Source organism: Salvia hispanica, chromosome 1, assembly GCF_029641045.1.
Source record: "Salvia hispanica isolate PSC_SH4W2 chromosome 1, Shi_PSC_v1, whole genome shotgun sequence".
NCBI classification, from domain to species: Eukaryota; Viridiplantae; Streptophyta; class Magnoliopsida; order Lamiales; family Lamiaceae; genus Salvia; species Salvia hispanica.
The window spans coordinates 52,290,658-52,315,455 of NC_142692.1; the positions used below are offsets into that span (position 1 = coordinate 52,290,658).

Genomic DNA, 24,798 nt, shown 5'->3' on the forward strand with positions numbered 1-24,798 from the left:
TTCGCTCTGAATCTTCCCTTTGCTAAATAATTAGGTTCAATCTAAATATTACCAGTACAATTTCCTATGATGTTTATTACTACTATTAAAATGAAGCTTAGAAAAATCATGCTATAACTATGAAAAGAATTATGTCATGACGATATAAATCAACACACACAGACCTAAAATTAAAAGTAGTATTGGTAACACATGGGATGGAACGTACAAACCCTACGTTCCCCCTCTTCGGAAAAGTCACATTAACCTTTCACTATTAAGTATATCCTCTACTTTGGGAAGCACGCATACAACTGGATACATCTATCTATATATACAACTTGCATATCATTATCAATTATGAGATAGTGAGAGAGAATTATGGGTGTAGAAGCGGAAGCGACGGTGAGGGAGCTGAGAGCCGCCTACACCACCGGAAAGACCAAGAGTTTCGAGTGGCGGGCTTCGCAGTTGAGAGCTATACAGAAGATGCTCACTCTTCACAGCGAACAAATAATCCAAGCTTTGCGCTCCGATCTCAATAAACCAGAATTTGAAGCTGTTATTCATGAGGTCGGAATATTCTTTTTTATTTTATTTTCCACCGATCTTTCCTAGTTTTATCATAATCTAGCTTGGCTTAACTCAACTTCAAATTTTATTTTAATAAATTTCATTTCATAGGCTGAGTGAATTCTTTAATGTCAGACTGTGTATCATGTTGGTTCTGAGGATAAAATAACCACTCTTTTCATGGAAATCGTGTATTTTTGTAATAATTTCTATTTTTTTTTTTTTTCCAAAATCCAAGGTTTTATGAGAAAGTAGATTGTAGTTATAAGACGTCCTGTCGGAACAAACTTAAATAATTTAATCCAGTGGAGATTGCAAAATATCAAGTGTTTCAACTAGTTTAGTAGGGGAGTATCAATTCGATTCATTGAAATTTACTCCGACGATTCATTTATCTCTAAATTCAAACAAAATGGGGTTTTGAATGTTAAAATTGTATGAAAAACATATTCCGACGAAGGAGGTTCTCTCTATCCAACTCATGCCGTTGTCGCTCTCGTTACTCCTCCAATTTCCGCGATAATCCAAACGATATTAGTTGGCCTGAACCATTTCCCCAAATCACACACACTATTGCCTCATTCCCTAAATTTTTTTTCAAGAGAGATGAAGGGGGCTTTGTGGAGTGAGGGAGAAGGTTTTTAACTAGGGTTTTATTTGGAAAGCCACATATAGTGGTGGGTGAGGCGAGGGATGCGGCAAACAAACAAAGGGCAAGCAACTGAGAGTAAACTAAGCTACACCGAGCACGCGAAGCGGTTGAGAGCTCCTCTGTCTTGGAGTTATGTAGCATAAAAATGACTTAAAATGTGTGTTTTCATATTTTTCTTCTTAATTATTTCTTTTTACTTTTTTTAACTCTTTTAACTTATTTAAAAATTTAATAATCAGAAGTGCAACAAATTTATTTTTCATTTCACTTTTATGCGAATTTAATTTGGTGGGAAATGTACATCATAAGAAATTAATTACAAAGTCAAATTTTAATAAATACTAGTACTACTGCATTTAAGTTTAATGATATGCTAAACCCTTTAGCATCGTTTATTTTGTTTTATATATTTAGATTGACTCGAACACATTAGAATTATTGTTGACACATTTAATTTTACAATTTTTATTAAAATAAAATCTAAATTTGTCAATTTATTCATTTATTTGAATTTATAAAATAAAACAAACGACACTAAATATGCATTAAACTAACGTGGTGCTCATATCTAGAGTGTAGATCACCATCTATTACCATCTACTCCCTCCGTCCCACATAATTTTACACACTTTGACCCGGCACGGGTTTTAAGAAATGTAATGGAAAGTGAGTTGAAATAGTTGGTGGGATGTGGGTCCTACTTTTAAAGTATTAGTTTTATAATAAAATGTGAATAGGAATGAGTTAGTGGAATATGAGGTCCACTACCAAAAATGGTAAAAATGAAATGAGTAAAATTATGTGGGACGGACCAAAATGGAATACTGGGTAAAATTATGTGGGACTGAGGGAGTATTACTATTGTAGAGATATTCATATCTAGAGTGTAGATCACCATCTATTACTAGTGTAGCAGTACCATATTGGACCCAGCACCACAATACAATCCTATTTTGGGAAAATCCTCATCATTTGCTACGGATTCACAAAAGCAAGGTGTGGATCCACTTTCCTAATTTTAATTATTTTGTGATGTATCACATGATAGGTGTGTGTAAGTAGTATATTAAATTATCGTGTCATGTCTTTGTCGTACTAGTTTTTGGCCCTCCACCACCTACTATACGCCTATTTATTGTTTTTAACTTTTTACAGGTTTGTACAAGATTAATTGTAGTGTACTCCTCCATTGTATTTATTGTGTCGTATGTATAAGAGAAAATAGCCATTACTATGTATAAGAGAAAATAGCCATTACGTTACGGACAACTTAGATAACGTTTGTGGTTGATGATGATATATAGATTTGTGTAGTATCAGCATCATGCAAATTGGCGTTGAAGGAATTGCATCGATGGATGAAACCCCAAAAGGTAAGCTTATCTTTCTCTCTCATTAATTTTTGCATTCATGCATCAAATATTGAATTTGTCGGCTTGAAATTGCAGGTGAAAACCACATTAATCAGTTTTCCATCATCGGCCAAAATCGTGTCAGAACCTTTGGGCCTAGTGTTAATTATATCAGCATGGAACTTTCCATTTGGTAAGTGTTACTCCACTCCTGATCTGTCTGACTCTAAGTGGAGCATTTCTTATTTGGCACGAGATTTTATGCAGTTTTATATTTTGATAACAGCACTATCACTTGATCCGGTGGTGGGGGCTATCACTGCTGGTAACGTCGTCGTCTTGAAGCCATCGGAGAGTGCCCCTGCCACATCTTCACTGCTTGCTAAGCTTGTGGATAAGTACATGGACACATCAGCTGTGAAAGTGGTGGAGGGGGCAGTCGCCCAAACCACTGCATTGCTACACCAAAAATGGGATAAGATATTCTACACAGGTGAATCATTAACCATGTTATATGGATTTAATAAGATCAACACAGCAGCACAGTTATACGGATAATTATTTTGATTTAGTATGTTAGTATAATAAATAGTTGTTAGGATTGCCATGCTAACGTAATTAAGAATTAAGCCTAGTTTTTTCTTTTAAAGATGCTATATATCATTTTTTATTTAAAGGTCGTGTTACGGTGGACTCGAATCCAAGACCTGTGGTCTCAGATATTAGCACTCTACCACTACACTAACTCAAACACACTGTTGAGTTTTGTTAACACCTGTATCATAAATCTATTACCACTAGACTTACCAAATGGAGCTTTAAATATATATACTTCAGGGGGTAGCGAGGTGGGGCGTATCGTGCTAACTTACGCGGCCAAGCATCTAACTCCGGTCGTATTGGAGCTTGGTGGCAAGTGTCCAGCCGTCCTTGATTCTAATATCAATTTAAAGGTACGCTACCTTCATTATCTACATAAATTGCTCTAATTATAGTATTAAATACTGAAATGCCTATCTTTATATTTTCCTTTTTCATATCATATTTACAATAAAAATATATACTCCTTCCATACCTGAAAATTGTTAGTACATATTTTTCATTTCTGTTAGTCAACAAAATTTGTCACATTTCACTTTTTACCATTTTTGGTAGTAGACTCAAATTCCACTTACTCATTAACACTCGTCTTTTATTATAAAACTAATATTTAAAAGTAGAAACCATATTCCACTAACTTTTTCAAATCACCTTCTATTGCATATCTTAAAATCTATGTCCGATCAAAATGTAAAAAATTTAAGGAAGGAAGGGAGTAATTTTTTCTTTCTATTTTTAATGTGATGCTATGTTGATAGTTTTAACTCCTATCAATTACCTATTTTTAATGTGATGCTTTGTTGATAGTTTTAACTCCTACCAATTACCTGTTCGGTTAATAGTTTAGGCTTGTATCTCTTATTTTTATTCAAAGATTGGGGTTTTCTCGAGCTTTGCAAAAGACATCCTTTTGCAATTCTATAGAAATTGAGTGACCATTATATTAAATTGACGAAAGACAGAATGTCTTATATTTCCTCCATCTCGTAGAATTAGGTGATTTGTAGATGATGAGTTTTAATGCATAATTGATAAAATAAAATAACAAGAGAAAAAATAGTTAAAAATAAACAGTGAATAATGGGACTCATAAATGATCAAGTAAAAAAGATGGAGAAAATGTTTCGAAAAATGAAAATTGAGTATATTTTTCTGGAACGGAAGGATTATAAGTTATCAGAAGTTTATCCAAGTAACACTAGAAACCAAATCCTCACCCGATCATATCTCTCGTCAGACACTTCTTGCGCCTCTGTCGGCACATGTCTGTCGTCGACACTTCTGCAGCGGCAATTTTGCGCCACACTTCTAGCATCTGCTAGAGTTGACACTGAAAACATGTGTGTTGTGTTGACCTGAATATCTCATGTCAAAAGAATAGTTCTTCTAACTGTGCACATAAGCATTTGTTCCATAACACTGAAGCTTGTATAACAAATTATCTAGCTCATCTGGATTGTATTTGTACTACAAAATGGTCGTTTCGTTACGTCACTAAAGGGCTATTAGTTTCACAACCATGATTGGCATTTGGCAGGGAACGATCTATTGGATTAACGGACACGATGTCTAGAAAAAATTGCATATAATCTTAAGATTGATAAACACAAGTATAGTATGGCAGGGAAAGAATTCTTAATGCGAAATGTCTTTCATGATGGTTACTGTTGGAGTATGGGCTATTATTTCACAAATAATAAGCTGAGGGACTAATGTGCAAAATTGGGAAAAAAAAAGTTCAAAATAAGGGTTGGTCAACGGCTGGTTTTGGGGGTTGAGAGCTGAATGCTTCAGCTCGTTTTGTTACACCAGAGAAACGGCCACAACACTCATATATAAGCTGATCTTGGCGGTTATCAGCATTAGAAGGAGCGATACATTTTTAGTGTGAGGAAATCATTGTATTTTGAGGTGAGCTCTTGCGATTGAGCTGAGTGATTTCTTGTAGGCCTGCTTATTCGGCCGGTCCCGGTTCTAACCGGACAGGTTGACTGGTTAACCGGTTCCAATTTTTCATAAATTCTAGAACCAGAACCGGGACCGGAACCGACCGGTTCCGGTTTGGAACCGGCCGATTAAGAAATGGTCGGTTACGGTCCAGAACCTGAACTGATGTGTAGTTTTAAACTGAATTTATTTATAATTTTAAATATTCAATACTAATAAAATAATAATTCAATATCTAGAAATATAACAAATAATACCTAAAATACAAAGCAACAATAAAATAATTTTCATATATGGGTAAGAGTGATGCCAAGTGTAGTAGATCGGACTAGTTTATGTTGGCAATCCTTTAATAAAAAAGGATTTCTAAATTTAGCATTTTTTCTAAAAGGAGTTTTAAAATTGAATTCCATTTTCCTTTTTCTGATAATAAATATTCAATGGAATTGAATACTAATCGATCTTGTTGTAACTTTTATTAGTTTAATACGAAACAGTTAATAAATCATTCCCAAACAGCGTAAAATCATATATTAACTGAATTGTTACATAAATTTGTTATAAAGTTAAATTTCTATCATATGAAATGATATTGTATTTGTATACTTCTTTTGGAAATTAAAAATAAACTTATGATGTTCTAGTAGTTAGTTCATAAAAATTGGATTGGAGAAATAATTGTAGATTCAAAGCATCACGGTTTAAACATTTTAAATACTTCAGAAATCAGAGCTAGAATATGAATATTGTTTAAATTTTAAAAGCACTCAATGTTTCAGATTATTTTATTTCAATTCAATATTAATTCAATTAAGTTAGATTTATTAGTATATTAAATTATAAAAAAAATAAAATTGAATTGTAATTCAGTTCCCGGTTAGGAACCGATCAGTTCTGGTTCTAACCGGAATCGGTTTTATATAAAAAGTTGGAACTGATACTGGAACCAAAACCGGCTTTTCGATTCCTGGTTCCTCGATTAACTGGCCGGTTCCGGTTCTGGTTCTGCTTCCGGTTAATCAAAAATCGGGGAACAGTTTAAGCACCCCCAATTTCTTGTGTGTATTTTGTTGAGTGTTTTGAATCTCTCTTTTTTGTAATTCTTGTGTGTGAATGAGTAATATAGATTGAGTGCTTTTCCCGTGGATGTAGATCTCTAAGATCGAACCATGTATATCATTGTCTCTTGGTTTGATTCGTGCTTTCGATTGTTCATCGCAACTCCGATCAAGAAAGCTCAAACAATTAGTATTTCTAAAAAAGGAATGTGACTTGATTCCGACATTCTTTTTATAGTATATAGTAGTAACTCATCAGATATTTAATTTGATTTCTTTTAGTATTTCATATTTCGATGTGAAACAACTCACTTGTGAATATCTCAACAAACTTGAAGTGATTTGAATCTTTTGAGGCTGGCCCGATTTATTGGAGTCACCAAACATGCAATCGAAAATAGTACATGCTAGATAGCTCATGGATCAGATATTTAATTTTTATTCTTATAGAATATCTCAACAAACTTGAAGTGATTTGAATCTTTTGAGGCTGGCCCGATTTATTGGAGTCACCAGACATGCAATCGAAAATAGTACATGCTAGATAGCTCATGGATCAGATATTTAATTTTTATTCTTATAGTAATGACTAATGTGTAACTTGATTAAAAGGTAGCGGCAAGAAGAATAATTGCCGGCAAATGGGGCTGCAACAGTGGGCAAGCCTGCATTTCCCCTGACTACATAATCACTACAAAAGACTTTGTTTCTCAACTGGTAATAACTAATAGTACTGTTATCAACTCTTTACTCCACATATTTCACATCTACTCACATTGTAAATATATTCAGGTAAATATTATGTCAGTTGAACTGGAGAAATTCTTCGGAAAAGAACCTCTGCAGTCAAAGGAATTGTCAAGTATCATCAACGCCCACCATTTTAACCGCTTGGTTAAATTTTTGGACGATGGACAAGTGTCTGGTAAGATCGTTTGTGGAGGCGAACGCGATGTATCGAATCTGTAAGTTTACAATTTGAGTTTGTTGGTTAAAGAATAATGATATAGTAGTACTACTCAATCTAACCTCTCATGCATGTTGTTTAATTACCAGCAAGATTGCTCCGACGATTATATTGGACGTCTCAAGAGATTCTATCATGATGGACGAGGAAATTTTCGGTCCAATACTTCCCATAATAACGGTAAAAGCTTGTCATTTTATTAACTGTTCTCCTTGATGTGCTGAGGAGTGTAGGATAGTAATGTTTTATATACTGAAGGTTGATAAGATTGAGGAGTGTTTTGGTGTGATCAATGGTAAGGAGAAGCCACTAGCGGCATATCTCTTTACGAACGACAAAAAGCTAGAGGAGAAGTTCGTTGCAAACATATCAGCGGGTGGTATGATCATCAATGATACTATTCTACATGTAAGTCCTTCTTTGCATAATACTATATGGACTCACAGACTCAAAAGAACTAGACATTTGAACGTGTGTTTGCAGTTTCTAGAGTTGGGTTTACCTTTTGGAGGTGTAGGCGAAAGCGGGATGGGAGCATATCATGGCAAGTTCTCATTTGATGCTTTCAGCCACAAGAAGCCTGTCTTAAAACGGAGTTTTGCAATTGATATATCTGCTAGATATCCACCTTACACGCCCGGAAAACGTCGTTTTCTCAGCGCAGTCGTACAAGGCAATTTACTTGACATTCTTCGGTCATTGGGCAGTTGTTGGTAACTTCTAGTTCTTGCATTTTTAGTTGATCGGCTAAGAATGACTACTACTAAATTATTCGTATAGATGTTAGGGTATGTGTGTAACGCCCCACTTTTTCAAACCCTAATTTTCGGGTTATAAATTTTTTGCATTAAATGCCTTAAATGCTATGATATGTGGATTAATTGATGAGTGATTAATTACATGATGTCTTTGTGACCTAATTGCGTATGGGAGTTGAGATTGAGTTGAATAGTCAACTTGTTGATAATATGACGTGGCGTTGAAAAGTCAAAGATGTGGAAAATATGACATGGCCGCGGAATGGTCAAAGTCGTGGAAAATGTGAAGTGGAAGTGAAATTCGAATATGTGAATATTTGATGCGGAGTAATATAATCGTGGTGAATTATTTTCCTAAGGGATGAGTGAGAATTTAATACGAGCATTATTTAATTATGTGGAATTTTCGACCCCTCCTATTTAATGGAAAGAAATCCTATTTTTCTTGGATTTAATTATCGCTTGGGATAATTATCTGAATTAAATCCAAAGTCCGATTATTCCTTATATTTTATGAAATTTTCGAAAATCCATAAGTTGTTCCTAGAGGGATTTTTCGAAAATCCTTAATATGGGAGAAGATAATTTTTATTATATTATTTGATCCCTTATTTATTCTCTTCCATGAATAAATATAAATATGCTTGAATATCTTACCATATCTTGCCAAATCTAAGAAGATCTTGTCATATCCTAATTAAATTAGGATTTGAAATTAAATCTCTTGTGAGAAAGGCATAGAAATCGCCTACTTCCTTTTAATTGGAGAGGATTTAATTATTTTATTTTGCTCCGTGATATTTTATTCTACTCCGTAAAATATTCAAATTAAATCATAGGCTAATTTAATAGCCTAGAATTCGAATTCCCTATTATTTCTCTTCAAATTTTCGGCCTCTTCAACAAACAAATCTACTCCAAATCTTTCATTATTTAATTGTTGGAGTATATCTTAACCTCTATAAATAGGAGAGAAATCCTAAACCTAATTCATCAGAAAACCGACGCCCCACTTCTCCCAAAATTTCGAAAATCACTCTCCCACTCTCTCCAAAAATTTCTTCTACTTTCTTCAAGATTTCTTCATCAATTGAGAAGAATCCAAGTTGAAATTCAAGAGTTTATTGAAGAATCAAGGCTATAACTTGTTTCTACCGTTCGTTCTTTTGGAAAAGGTACTTTAATTTTGATCTCCTCTTCTTCTACCGATTAATCGGTGTTCTTGAGTCCACATGCATTTAGATTGAGTGAAGGGGAACTAAATTGATGAATTTGGGATGCATATAAGCGTGTGTGTGCGTGAGCGTGTGTGTGTGTGTGTGCGTGAGCGTGCACATGTGTGGTGTTCGTGTGCGTGTGTTGTGTGTGTGTAGAACACTCATGCGCGACACGATTTAATGGTGAATTTGGAGTTTTTATTCGAATAAAATTGATATGCTAATCGTACTTCGATTTTTGAATGATGGTATTAAAGATTTATCGATGGGAAAAAGGGAAACGTGGGAACATGCATGATTTGAAATCAATGTTCGAAACTGATTTATGATACGCCTAATTTAAAGGTGATACTTCGCGCTCTCAGCGTGATAAACGAGGAGAAGAGAATACTTTCGAGCTAAGCCGACGAGGTGGGCTTTCTTTTAAAATAAGGACATTGTCCTAAACTGATATTGATGAGAATGAAATATGTGTTATCATGCCTTGATTTGTTTTGTCGTGCCTATCCCTTGTGGCTATGCCACTATTGATTTAATCGAATTCGGATCCTTGTACAGCCGCAAACTCTACTTGGGTTAGTGTACACCAATGTTAGACCGAGTGCTGGCGTACGGGTCGGCCGGTCTAGTGACCTGGATTGCGGCCGCATTCCTTGTCATGTAGAATGAGGATATGGTAAACGTCGATGTGAAAAATGGTTGCGCGACCGTGATATTTGATAAAGAATATATTGTGGTGCCTCGGGCCTTTCTAAAGATAAAACCCCGATAGACACTTGAAAATGGCATGATAACTATTTTTTTTTGTGATAAAACTGTTTTCGGCAATGAGCCCACTGAGTATGATTATAGTACTCAGCCCTGCATGTGTTTTCCCTATGTGCAGGTTGAGCGGTGGCGAGCGGGCGGCGGTGTTGAGTAGGAAATAATAACATGATCTGTTGGAACTTTAAGTGTCGTTGTGTCTCCGTACAACTTCACTTCTCTCTTGGTCGCTTCCGCTATATTATGAAAACTTGTGATCTATTGGTTGGGTTTAAATTCTTTTATTTCGTGGGAATATTTTGGATATGGAACAGTTGGAATTATTTTGGAAACTTTGATAAGCATTTATTGCGATAGCCTTTTTGTTGGATTCCTTTGCTAAGGCATTATTCTTCTTCTACTTAATTGTGCATTAAATGCTCTAGTAAAATTGCCCTTATATGAGACCCTAGCCCATGATCTTTGTTGCATTCAAGTTACCTAGATAGCGATCGCCATTATTATTGTACCCTAGAATGGCGGGTCGTTACAATGTGCCTCTGTGTGTGTGTGTGTGTGTGTGTGTTATATGGGAATTTATTCCAGAAAATATGTACTTCAATTATTGTGTGGCAAGATGATTTGGTCTCCTCATCATAGACATACATTAAAGTGACGTTCGATTTCCAAGATAAAATAATACCAAGATATAATTTAGGATTGAGTTGTGAGATTATTTTAGTCACATGAGGTTATCTATGACCAGTTATTCTAAAATTATCCATCTAGGATTGAGTCGTGAGGTTGAATCTCAGGAACCAAACACACTACAAATTTGATCCTGGATACAATCTTGCAAACCGAACACCCCATAAAAGGATCTCAAAAACGATTAATTATTTATTTAAAAGATTAATTCTCAATTTGCATTGAGACAACACCAAAACAACTGTAATCCTGCATTAGATTAATTATTTATTATTGGACTAAATTACTCTTATTATCGTAACCTTGCTCATATATAATACAAGAGGACATAATAATTACTAATCTAATGAATAGTTTTAATACATAAATAAATTATGTACTCCATGTAGTATGCACGAATAACGGTTGAATCCCTACGTCCATAAATTATGTATGTAGTATCCAAACCAAATTAATTTTTTAATTTATAGTGATTAATTATAATTTCTTTCTCAAATGCTCCTTACGTCCATAAAAATATATAGTCTTATTTGTGGACGGCACAGGTTTTAATCAGAAAAGAAAAGAAAACGTAGGTAAAGGAAGAAAAGTAGGTAGAGAATATGAAAGAGAAGAAAAAGTGGATACAGTATTGGCGAAAAAAATTTCATTTTCAGAAATGCGACTACTTTTTTGGACACCCCAAAATAGTAAAATAGGACTATTTTTTGTGGAGGAGTACAAATAGCCCAATAAAATTTATTCATTTTAGTAAGTACTCGATGCCATTATATCTTTGAAATAACTAGTAAGTCCAGGCTTCTTGAACTGAGCAATAAATAAGTGAGTCAATCCCTCATCAGACATGAGCACCTAAATCCGAGGAACTTTGTTGAGGAAGTCCTACGAAAGATAGTCTGAGCCCTGCAAACTGCATTACAAGAACCGAAATTGATCTCATTGAGTGTCCAAAATCTTTTGAGAAAGCAATCCAAAATAATGGCGGCTTACCTTTGATCTCATACTCAAACCATCAAGGTGGTTGAACTTCCTTCTTTCAGATTGATAGCGCACTTTCAGCTCATCAAACGAGCATGCATCTTCAGCAGTTTCACTTTCCTCATTCTCGTGGAATTTGGTCAGAGTTTGGCCGTCAGGAACTGGAAGAACTCCATTCAATGGTCAGGTCTCATCAGAACCAGCAGTAGACTTGCATGTTTGCAACCAAAACCCACATGCTTGCAAGCTCATTTTCTAGATTCTCTTCATGCCTGATGCCTCTTTGCCTCATCAAGTCTCTTTTGCAGATCAGCTTCGACTTTATCTCTTTCAGATAATGCAGCAACCAAAGAGGCCTACCTGTGCAAGAAGCTGAGACTTTGTAAAGGCACCACAAATGCACTCTTTATCATTCCAATGGTTGAATATAGAGCATCACTCCTCGTTGGAATATAAAGCATAAAATTATAAAATCTCACTCATGGTAAATTAGTAATTAGAATTATTATGCCAACTCGGAATAGGCTCATCTTGGCCCCAGTGTATCCAGTGGAAATATGATATCGACTGTCAATTGCAAATCAAGACCAAGATACTTGCTGAGCAGCGGAAGTTCCAAAACCAGCATATAGAGAAGAAGAAACTATAGTCATATGCCATATTCTTTTCTCCAGAAAACAATCTAATTGTCACCAACCTGAAGTTTCAGACACCTATTGATGAGAGACTTCTCATCCAAAATCTGTCATGAAAGTAAAAGAAGATAATTAAAGCTTTGAAAGATTCCCACAGATACCACTTTCTTTATCGGTGCAATTTAAGAGTTTTGTACACCTCACCTTGTTTTGAGAAGCCTTAATTTCAACATGCTTACTTCGTTGGGCAAATTTAAGAGTGTTATGTGTTTCTTCAGTATTGCTAGAGGCTGGAGTAACTGTACAGATGAGCTGCAAAAAGTTCATGCAAAAAATAAAATTTTTACTAACAGAAACCTCGTAGATAACGTTCAACAGAAATAAGAAGTTTTTAGTGTAGATTTACAAACTTATGAATCACAACTTACTGAGACTCGGCCATGGCCACTAAGAGATGACTGCAACAACCGTGTAAGTTTTGAATCTCGATAAGGTACATGAGTGGATTTTCCATCTGTTAATTTGGATATCACCTGGAGAGATGAATGCATTGATCATGTTAACTGAATGCAGTATGACACACACAGAAAGTTGAAGTCCAAATTATTTCAATGAATGTTCCAGCAAACTCATAACTCATTTATCATAGCAGATGATGGTATCAAATAAGGCAAAAAGACTAGACCTAACATGTTCCCTTTAAAGCCCAACAGTCTATTCCTGAAACCCATGCATCATGTTATCCAGATATTTATTTGGTTAGAGCTTTTCATGTTCAATGCCAAAGCCAATTCTGCTATTTCCGGTAGAGTACATGCACAGTAAGCACTATAAGAGCTGTAATACCAAAGTGAATATGGCGTGGCTTCTGCTGCTGAGTAAGTTGAAGTTATTAGAACCCACGTGTCTATGCTCTGCATCTATATTGACAGAAAAAAGTTAAAATTTCTGTTAGCAAGAAAATAATCACAGCAGCAGAACAAGGGGAGTGGGGAGATGTTTCCATAGGTAAATACAGGCATTGAATGTTAAGGATATAAAAGTGGTGGAGAGCAAAATTGCATTTAAGAACAGGACACTTCGTCTGAACAACTGAGAGTCCAGTGACTTTGATCCGCGGGACTCTCGCTACTTTTAGTTAAAATTCTTTTTTGTACTTGTTGAATTTATGTGGACCATTATTCTTTGGGCTTGATCTATTTTTATGTCTGGGCTGTTATCCTTATTGGACTTAGCCCAGAAGCCCAATCACTTAAGTGAGATGGCTTGATTCTTGCCACGTGTCTCATTCACCCGGATTGTGATCTCTGCCGTTGGATCAAGGGTTTGTTGATGTGTGTTTGTTATGTGAGGAGTGAGCCGGTTTTGTTTTCACTACTCTTCTTTGATACACTCTCTCTCTACACTCTGAAAATCTCCATCTTCTCTCTACATCTCTGATTGCTTCTCTGGCTGATTCCTTGAGATTATTCATCATTCCTGAGTGAATATTCGAGTGCTGAGTTGTGGGAAGGCAACTGCTTCGGTTGCTTGTTGTGTGAGAACTAGGGTTTCTGTTTTGAGGCTGTTTCTGTGACCTAATCCGGTGTGAAGGAGTGGTGTGGTGAAGGTATCGACGGTGTGAGGGTAGACTCCAGTTGATTCATCATTGCTCCCTTGGATTCGGTTTCTAGTAGAATAGATCTGGGCTATGTGGCGGGTTCTGAGCCATATTTTGTGATCTATTCTGCTTGGTTCCTCTCTCTGTGTTAGTTTCTTGTATTTGATCCGAAAGGATCTTGTGTTGTAATTCTAACAAGTTTCTTGAGTGTGTAGGTACTCCAAGAAGTCAAGGTTGCTCAAGAACCCTAGTTAGAACTTGTTACTGTAATTGTAATAGTTGTGAGGGCTTCTTCTTTGTAACCTGTATACATATCAGTCGCGTGGTTGGAGTTTGACTGAGCTCCCTTAATGAAGAACAAAGAGGTCTTGGTAATTAGTGAATCTGTCCCTAATCTGATCCCTACAGTGGTATCAGAGCCACGGGGGGATTAGGGTTGCACGCCAAGTCGCATAAGGAGGTGGGCAAGTGGGATCCTCCTTCGAGTGAGGGTTCGCTCTGGTAAATTGGCTTTATCTCCTGGTTTTAATTTTCTGTTTAGCGCCACCTATAGGCTTGGGATCTTGTTTTCTGGTAGATAGTCTCTGGCAAAGACTTAGGTCTCTTTGTGCTTTCTGTTTTTTCTGTGTTGCTTCCGCTGGTTCTTGTGCTCTGTGATCGCGTGATCTAATTTTACTTGACCACCAAGCACTTATACTGCCCAAGTGACCCCCTGCGCCTTCCACAAGCGAGTGATTGCGAGCTGGGATAGCCTTGGCCAGTGTTGCTCGTGACAGTCAAGGATTTGAGATCCTTTATGTTGTGTGAAAGCCCTGCTCCTGTGTTTGTGTTGCTGGTGAATGTCTTTGTGTTGTCAGGTGTGTAAGTTTGTGTGTTTCAGTCTTGCCTCCTGTGTTCTGGCAAAAATTGTTGTAAAAATGTCTCAGCCTGTGGGTTTGGTTCCTTATAATGGTAAAAATGATTTTGCTATTTGGAAACAGAAAATGAAGTGTGTTTTGATTCATTTTTTTTGAGGTTGTTATTGGCTCTTTACCTGAGGATACTGCCCAGGATAGGAAATATGAGATGAATGAGTTGGCTAGGGCCACTATTGTGCTAAACTTGTCTGATTCTGTGATTAGGAAGGTTGATCATGTTGAATCTGCTTCTGAAATGTGGAAATTGCTTGATACTCTGTTCACTGAAACTTCTATGTCCTCAAGGATGTATTTGCTTGAAAAATTGTTTAAGTTTAAGCTTGATCTTGCTAAGGACATAGATGATAATGTTGATAGGTTTTAGAAGCTAGTTCAAGATATTAAAAGATCTGGTGACACCACAATAGATGCTTATACCAGCATTGCCCTAATGAATGCCATTCCTGACTCCTATAGTGATGTTAAAGTTGCCATTAAGTATGGCAGGGACTCTGCTCCTCTGGATCTGATTGTTAGCTCCCTAAAATCTAAGGAACTTGAACTTAGGGAAAGAGCTGCTGATAAGAATGCCTATAACAAAGTGTTTAATGTTAGAGGTAGGTCCAAAACCAGAGGGGGGAATGAATCAGGTGGTGGCTCTAACTCAGGTAATAATGGCAAGAAAAAGTACAGGTCTAGGTCCAGAAGTAAGGATCCTAAGACCTATAGGAAGTGTTTTAACTGTGGGGATGTAGGGCACTATAAAAAGGAGTGCACTAAACCAAAAAAGTATAAATTCCAGAATAATAATTCCCAGGTTGAACCTCTTGTCAATGTGGCTACTTATGATAACATGAATGATTCTGTGTTTATGGTGCATGATCTGCCTTTTGTGAATGCTTCTCCTGCATGTCCCTTTACTACTAATGATTGGCTATGTGACTCTGGTTGTACCTATCATGTGACTCTGGTTATGTGCTCAACTTGAAGGATGTCAGATATGTTCCAGATCTGTGCTATAACTTGATGTCTTGTACTGCTCTTGAAAATGAGGGTATGGGGGGAAAGTGGGGAGAAGGCTGCATGAAAATTTGCAAAGGGTCTATGTGTCTGTTCAAAGCTAACAAAAAATGTGGTTTATATGTCTGTACTGCTGTGCCTCTTTCATGTGAAAAAGCCTATGCCAATGTAGTTAAAAATGATAGAACCATGTTGTGGCACAATAGGCTTGGCCAAATGAGTGCTAAAGGCCTGAGTATTCTGAAAAAGCATGCCATCTTGTCTGATAATGATGTCCATAGTGAGTTGCCTTTCTGTGATTCTTATGTGCTGGGTAAACAACATAGAGTTTCTTTCCCTGCTACCCTGCACCTGCTAATGTGAGTAAATGTATTTTGGAATACTTGCATATGGATGTTTGGGGTCCTGCTTCTGTGTCTTCTCACTCTGGATGTGTGTATTTCTTGTCTGTGATTGATGATTTCTCAAGAAAAGTGTGGTGTTTTTTGATGAGACACAAGTCAGATGTTTTTGAAAAACTTAAAACTTGGAAAATCTTGATAGAAACTCAAACTGGTAAGAAAATCAAGGCTATTAGAACTGACAATGGCCTAGAGTTTTGCAATAATCAAATGGATGACTTGTGTGATGGCTTTGGTATTAAAAGACATAAAACTGTACCATATACTCCTCAGCAAAATGGGGTTGCTGAGAGAATGAACAGAACTCTTCTTGAAAAAGTGAGATGCATGCTATCTAAGTCTGGATTGTCTAAAAAGTTTTGGGGTGAGGCTTTATTAACTGCTACTTATTTGGTAAATAGGTCTCCTTCTGTGCCTCTGGTTGGTCAGTGTCCTGAATATGTGTTCTATGGAAAACCCTTAATTTTTCTCACCTAAGGGTCTTTGGCTGTTCTGCTTTTGTGCATACCAAGTCTGATAAACTTGAGCCTAGGTATAGGAAAGGTGTCTTCCTAGGGTACCCTGAGGATGTCAAAGGTTATAGGGTCTGGCTAAGGGATGAACCTGGGTTTAAGGTCATCATAAGCAGGGATGTAGTCTTCAATGAAGATGAATTCCCCTTCTTAAGATTAACAAGTACCCCAGATCACACAGATGTGGACAGTGAGCTTCTTAGTGAGGTGGAGTCCACAGATTCACTCACTGCAGTGGAGCCTCTCAATGATGCTCCAAGTGAGGTGGAGTAGCCTTTCTGGAACTCTTATCCAGTCCTTATGCCTAATGAGACTCCTGATGAAAGACAGCCAAATGTTGTTCATAATAATGTGCCTGCCCAGATTACTTGTGACAATGTGCCTGATATGCATGATAGTCCTGCTAGAAATGCTCCTCCTGCCCCTGTCCAAAATGTGATTAATAGCCCTCCTGGTATTCAGAATGCCATTGATGTTCCTAACTTACAGGATTATGTGCTTGCTAGAGATAGAGCTAGAAGAACTAATGTTAAGAAACCTGTTATGTTTGATGGCTTTGTTGGTTTAGTTGCTCTTATAAACTTAGCTTTCAATGTGTCTGAGTCAGATGGGGATGAACCCCAAACTTACAAGCAAGCTACTAAATCTAAATTTTGGAGTCAGTGGCATAAAGCCATGTTGGAGGAGATGCACTCTTTGAAAATTAACCTTACTTGGATCCTTGTACCTTTGCCTCCTGGTGCATCTGTGGTTGATTGCAGGTGGCTTTATAAATTGAAAAATGAGGTGGAGGGCCTTAGGTACAAGGCTAGACTAGTGGCAAAAGGCTTTACCCAACAAGAGGGGGTAGATTATACAGAGATTTTTGCCCCTGTTGTTAAATTTACCACTGTGAGATTAATGCTTGCCTTATGTGCTCATTTTAATTGGGAATTAAAACAGATGGATGTTAAGACTGTCTTCTTGCATGGTGACTTAGACAAACCTATTTACATGAAACAACCTGAAGGCTTTGTTGATCCCAAGTTTCCTAATCATGTGTGTTTGTTGAAGAAGGCCCTGTATGGTTTGAAGCAATCTCCCAGGTAGTGGAACATCAAGTTCAATAATTGTATGCATAAGTTAGGTTTTGTGAGAAGTACCTTTGATGCATGCTTGTATATTAAAGATCTTGATTCTGTTCCTGTGTTTCTTTTGCTATATGTGGATGATATGCTAATTATGGGACCTTGTTTGAAAACTATTAAGGTTGTGCAATCTTCCTTGAGTGATAACTTTGACATGAAAGATTTAGGGGATGCTCAGAAAATTCTTGGCATATGCATTGTGAGAGATGGGAAACAGTGTTCTCTTGTTCTGCATCAGGAACCTTATGTGTATAAAGTGTTGAAGAAATTTAACATGTTTGATGCTAAGCCTACTTCTGTTCCCCTTGCTGCTCATTTTATGTTGAGTAAAGATTTGTGCCCTAAGTCTCAGTTTGATATTGATGCCATGAAGAAAGTCCTTTATGCTAATGCTATTGGATCAGTGATGTACTTGATGGTCAGCACTAGGCCTGACATTGCCTATGCTGTGTCTTGCCTTAGTAGATATATGGCAAACCCTGGTTCTGTTCATTGGGAGGCTTTGAAGTGGCTTCTGAGATATCTTAAGCACACTGCCAAGTATGGGTTGTGTTACTCTAAATGTGATGATGGTGTTTTACTAACTGGCTTTGTGGATTCCAACTATGCTAATGACAGAGATAAGAGGAAGTCAACTACCTCCTATGTATGTGTTTACTGTTTGCAGGTCATGTGTTAGTTGGAAGTCACAGTTACAACATATAGTGGCTTTGTCTACTACTGAGTCAGAATATATTGCTATCACTGAGGCAATGAAAGAAGCTGTTTGGTTAAAGGGAATTCTCTCTGAACTTAAGTTTGTGAATGAATCTCCTATTGTGTTTTCTGATTCTCAATCTGCTATTCAGTTATGTAAAAACCCTGTTTTTCATGATAGGACAAAACATATTGATGTGAGATTTCATTACATTAGAGATATTGTTGAAAAAGGTGAAATTTTTCTTCAAAAGGTGCACACTGACAAAAACCCTGCTGACATGGGAACTAAATGCTTACCTGTTGATAAACTGCTCACCTGCATTAGGATTTTGCATTTTGATTGTAGCTAGCATGTGCATGTCCCGGGGGTAAGCCCTAGTTGACTCTGTGATCCTTGGCTCTTTGAGATCACTAGGCATGAAAGACCTACAAGACTAGTTGGTTTACCATTGGTGACCTTCTTGTGATCTTGTTAGGCAATATTGTGGTTACTTCCATGACTAATGAGCATTAGTGCTCTCTGGTGTCAAGATCTAACCTTGTGGGAAATGATGAGAAAATGCCTTAGCCTTTAGCCTATGATTAGTTTCCTAGAATAAGAGTCCAAGGTGGAGTATGTTGAATTTATGTGGACCATTATTCTTTGGGCTTGATCTATTTTTATGTCTGGGTTGTTATCCTTATTGGATTTAACCCGGATTGATTCTTGCCACGTGTCTCCTTCACCCGGATTGTGAATCTCTGCCGTTGGATCAAGGGTTTGTTGATGTGTGTTTATTACGTGAGGAGTGAGCCGGTTTTGTTTTCACTACTCTTCTTTGATACACTCTCTCTCTACACTCTGAAACTCTCCATCTTCTCTCTACATCACCGATTGATTCTCCGGCTGATTCCTTGAGATTATTCATCATTCCTGAGTGAATATTAGAGTGCTGAGTTGTGGGAAGGCAACTACTTCGGTTGCTTGTTGTGTGAGAAACAGGGTTTCTGTTTTGAGGCGGTTTCTGTGACCTAATCCGGTGTGAAGGAGTGGTGTGGTGAGGGTATCGACGGTGTGAGGGTAGACTCCAGTTGATTCATCGTTGCTCCCTTGGATTCGGGTTCTGAGCCATATTTTGTGATTTGTTCTGCTTGGTTCCTCTCTCTGTGTTAGTTTCTTGTATTTGATCCGAAAGGATCTTGTGTTGTAATTCTAACAAGTTTCTTGAGTGTGTAGGTACTCCAAGAAGTCAAGGTTTCTCAAGAACCCTTGTTAGAACTTGTTACTGTAATTGTAATAGTTGTGAGGGCTTCTTCTTTGTAACCTGTATACATATCAGTCGCGTGGTTGGAGTTTGACTGAGCTCCCTTAATGAAGAACAAAGAGGTCTTGGTAATTAGTGAATCCGTCCCTAATCTGATCCCTACAATACTAAACACAAGAAAAAAAAATGCCTTTTGAAAGAGGGTGTGGATGAGTTTATCATTGCGAGTCAATTTACCTTCACCGTATGCTATTAGAGAAAGAGCATGGGTAGGTGACAGTACCACCTCTTCTTTAATGGCATTGGCAGTCCGCGGAACCCTTACGTACGCCGAGGCGCTAGCCCTCGCACTGGATGTAGAGGCAGCAATGCCAAAGGAGAAGAGTGCGGGGAACACCGCAATGACATTACCCCCGCCACGTCCTAACCATGACAAGAGGAGATGGGAGGAGAGTAGGATCCACCATGACAATAAGCGATACCGCCCCAACGGAGGAGGACAGACTTCGTTCAATCCAAGGAGCGACCCCCGTGCCAGACCACCTCAGTGTAACGTTTGCGCCAAGTACCATTTCGGGCAGTGTAGAGGACCGAACTCGAATAGATGCTTCAACTGTGGACGAAACGGGCACTTCTCGAGGGAGTGTCCGAGCAAGGGAAACGAACCAATTGCAGAACCATCAGGGTTTCCGTCAGCAGCCGAGAGCGCCACCGACGAGCTCGGGAGCAAACCCGAATCAGCAACTGCGGTTGCAGCAGCATGTCCGCCCAAGACATCCAGCCCCGGCTAGAGCATACGCTATAGAGCAGAAGCAGCCCAAGACCGAGCAAGGAAAGCCCGAGAGTGGAAACCTGGCAGGTATAGGCGAAATCCTTGATACCCCTATTGTTGTTTTGTTTGACACGGGCGCATCTCATTCGTTCATCTCTGAGTTGTGTGTGCATACCTTAAGCTTACCTACTAGGAAGTCTGAACATAGGATGATGGTGTCCTCACCAGTAGGAGGACTGGTTGAAATCTCTCGTTTTTGCTTGAACGTAGAAATCGTACTAGGAGAACTTCAGTTAGTTGCTCACGACCTGCGAGTTATGACGATGAGAGACGTTGACGTGATCCTAGGAATGGATTGGTTAACTGCGAACTTTGCAACGATCCGTTGTAAAGAGAGGCTAATAACCCTACAAACCCCGGGTATGGAACCCGCCGTGTACCACGGAATCTCGATGAACCGACGAATCACTGTAATCTCTGCGTTACAAGCCACCGCCATGATGAGGAAAAGACGCCCGGCCTACCTTGTCTATCTCCACGGAGAAGAGAAAGAGGAAGCAAGGCTTGAAGATGTTGCTGTCGTACGAGATTTTCCCGACGTTTTTCCCGAGGAGTTACCTGGACCGCCGCCAGATAGGCAGTTAGAATTTTCGATCGATCTCGAACCTGGAGCCGCCCCCATATCGAAGGCGCCGTACCGTATGGCACCTAAGGAGTTAGAGGAGTTAAAGATTCAGCTGCAAGAGCTCATGGACTTAGGTTTCGTTAGGCCCAGTGTTTCGCCATGGGGCGCACCGGTGCTCTTCGTTAAGAAGAAAGATGGGTCAATGAGAATGTGTATCGACTATAGAGAGTTGAACAAATTGACCCTCAAGAACAAATACCCTTTGCCGAGGATAGATGACCTGTTCGACCAACTCCGAGGAGCCGGAGTGTTCTCTAAAATGGATTTGAAGTCCGGATACCACCAGCTGAAAGTACGAAAGGATGATATCCCTAAAACTGCATTCCGTACCAGATATGGTCACTATGAGTTCGTGGTGATGCCGTTCAGTCTGACGAACGCCCCAGTCGTGTTTATGGATTTGATGAACCGCGTTTTCCACCCGTACCTAGATACGTTCGTCTTAGTGTTCATAGATGACATCTTAGTCTACTCGAAGGACGAAAAGGAGCACGCGGAACACCTACGGATCGCGCTGGAGACGTTGAGGAAGGAGAAGCTGTACGCCAAATTCAGCAAGTGTGAATTCTGGCTGAAGGAAGTCAACTTCTTAGGGCACATCGTGTCAGCAGAGGGAATCCGAGTGGACCCCGCTAAGGTCGAGGCGGTACAACAGTGGAAGTCGCCATCGACGCAGAACGAGATTCGGAGTTTCCTAGGTTTGGCAGGATACTACCGAAGGTTCATAGAAGGATTCTCCAAGATAGCGAGACCGATGAACCAGCAGCTCAAGAAAGGAATCAAGGTGAACTGGACGCCGGAGTGTGAAGCAAGCTTCCAGCTTTTGAAGGAGAAATTGACCACCGCACCAGTGTTAACTGTGCCAGAGCTTGGAGTCGACTACGTAGTTTACACCGACGCTTCAAAAGTCGGATTAGGATGCGTGTTGATGCAGAACAACAAGGTGATCGCTTACGCGTCGTGACAGTTGAAACCGCACGAGTTGAACTACACTACCCACGATTTAGAGTTAGCCGCAGTAGTGCACGCCCTAAAGATTTGGAGGCACCATCTCTACGGAGTTAGGTGTGAAATCTTTACGGACCATAAGAGTTTAAAGTACTTCTTCGAGCAGAAGAATCTGAACATGCGACAACAGAGATGGCTCGAGCTAGTGAAGGACTACGATTGTGGTATCAACTACCACCCCGACAAGGCAAACGTAGTAGCAGACGCTTTAAGCCGTAGAGACCATTCGCAACTCGCTGTTTTTCTAACAGAAGAGGAAAGTTTAGTGCGAGAGTTGAGTAAGTTGCGGATAGAAGTAGTTAGAACACCCGATACCGTGAAAGGCCGAATCGCCTCGTTAGTAGTAGAACCTTATCTAAGGACGAGGATCGTTGTAGCTCAACGGCTAGATAAGAAATTGGAGGAGATTCGAGTCGAAGTAAGAACCGGTGAGTCCGGACAGTTTAGCGAGGTTTCCGATAATGCTCTCACCTTTGAAGGGAGACTGTGCGTGCCGAACAACGAGAGTCTTAGGAACGAGATCATGAGCGAAGCTCACGAAACCCCATACACTGCTCACCCCGGGAGCACGAAGATGTACCAGGATCTGAAAAAGTCCTTTTGGTGGAACGGCATGAAGAGAGATGTCGCAGCTTTTGTGGAACGTTGCTTAGCCTGCCAACAGGTGAAAGCCTTACACCAACGACCGTACGGGAAGCTACAACCGCTTGAGATACCCGAGTGGAAGTGGGAGCACATCGCTATGGATTTCGTGACTGCGTTGCCAAAAACCCTTAAAGGGAACACCGCGATTTGGGTGATCATCGATCGACTTACCAAGAGTGCGCATTTCTTACCAATCCCCGTAACCCATGGATCGGATAGGCTAGCTCGGATCTACATCCAAGAGATTGTGCGACTACATGGAGTCCCAGTGACGATTACGTCTGATCGTGACCCGAAGTTTACCTCGAATTTTGGATTAGTCTACAACGCGAGCTTGGAACACGCTTAAACTTTAGTACCGCTTTCCACCCATAATCCGATGGACAATCCGAAAGAACGATACAAACTCTCGAGGATATGCTAAGAGCCGTGGTGCTCGACAGAGGCGGAAGTTGGGAGACTGCACTCCCTTTGATCGAGTTCGCCTACAACAACAGCTTTCAAGCGACGATCGGCATGGCACCATATGAAGCACTTTATGGGAGAAAGTGTAGATCTCCGCTCTACTGGGATGAAGTTGGCGAACGAAGAGCACTTGGACTTGACGCAGTCGAAGAGATGGTCGGAATCGTTCGACAAATTCGTGCGCGAATGAAGGAAGCTCAGGACAGACAGAAGTCGTACGCCGACGTTCGACGGACGGACTTACAGTTCCACGCTGGTGATAAAGTTTTCCTCAAAGTATCCCCGTCGAAAGGAATAGCGCGTTTTGGAGTCAAGGGCAAACTAAAACCGCGTTTTATCGGGCCGTACGAAATTCTAGAAGGAGTAGGACCCGTAGCTTATCGTTTAGTGCTGCCGCCCAGCCTTGGGAATGTGCACAACGTTTTTCATGTGTCGCAATTGTGAAAGTACGTGTTCGATCCGAAGCATGTGATTCGTTACGAGGATATTGTTGTAAGTCCGGATCTGAGCTACGAGGAGCAACCCCAGATGATCTTGGATCGAAAGGTCCAAACCTTGAGGAATAAAACCACTGCCTTCGTGAAAATTCAATGGAGAAACCACGGGCCCGAGGAACTCTTTCCGTAAAAGGTACCAAATTTCGGGACGAAATTTCTTTTAAGTGTGGTAGGATGTAACATCCCGGAATTTAGAACCCTAAATTAAAGCCCTAGAATTAATTATTTGATGACATGGAGTCGTGAATGCTTTAATTTCATGAGTTGATATGGTCGATTTGAGTTAGGGTTTGTGTTGAAAGTTTAAAAAGTCAAACCTATTTAATTTAATGATGTGGCATGTGATATATTAAGTTATGAGACTATGTGGCAATTTAATTGTTTATGGGTGAGTGAGAATATTAGAGAAAATTTCCATAAATACTTATCACCCTAATTCTTGTAATTTTCGAACCCTAGACCCCTTGGAGAAAGAATTTCTTTTTTTCCGGAATTTATTTAATCCTTGGGATATTTATCCAAATTAAATTCCAAGAGCCAAATATTTCCTTGTTTAGAGATGGAAAAATCGAGCCTCCTTATTCTTCTAGTGATTTTCGAAAATCACTATAATTGGGAAGGAAGGAATTGTTTTATTTTATTTGATTCCTTACTTGATTTCCTTCCATACCTAGAATTTAATTATTCTACCAAATCTTTCCATACTTCAAGAGATCTTGCCTTACTTTATTTTAGTCAATATTCAAGAAATCCATGCCTTATTTAAAAGGCATAGAAATCGCCCCTTACCTTGCTTCCTGGAGGATTTTTCTTATTTTTATTTTGCTCCATGATATTTTATTCTATATGGAAAAATACCAAAACAAAATCTTGGCTTTTTGGAAGGCCTAATTTTCGAAAATACCATGCTAGATGCCTAGCCTATTTTTGTTAATTCTTCTACCCTACTTCACAATATTATTTTATTTATTTATTTAATTGGGAGAATGAGATCTTACCAAATATTCTATTCTAATTACCTAAAGATCTTGTGGAACTCTATAAATAAGAACCAAAACC

At 38.9% G+C, this 24,798-nt stretch overlaps 1 protein-coding gene across 1 annotated transcript; it reads left to right on the top strand.

The window, feature by feature from the left end:
* The first annotated feature begins 236 nt into the window (after nt 1-236).
* LOC125221214 (aldehyde dehydrogenase-like) lies at nt 237-8,048 on the top strand. Its single transcript, XM_048123340.2, has 10 exons — nt 237-552; nt 2,509-2,577; nt 2,653-2,749; nt 2,843-3,049; nt 3,394-3,509; nt 6,774-6,878; nt 6,954-7,126; nt 7,218-7,308; nt 7,387-7,536; nt 7,612-8,048. Exons 1-10 carry the CDS (start codon nt 361-363, stop codon nt 7,843-7,845), a joined length of 1,434 nt encoding a protein of 477 aa, XP_047979297.1. The 5' UTR covers nt 237-360; the 3' UTR covers nt 7,846-8,048.
* The last annotated feature ends 16,750 nt before the right edge of the window (nt 8,049-24,798 follow it).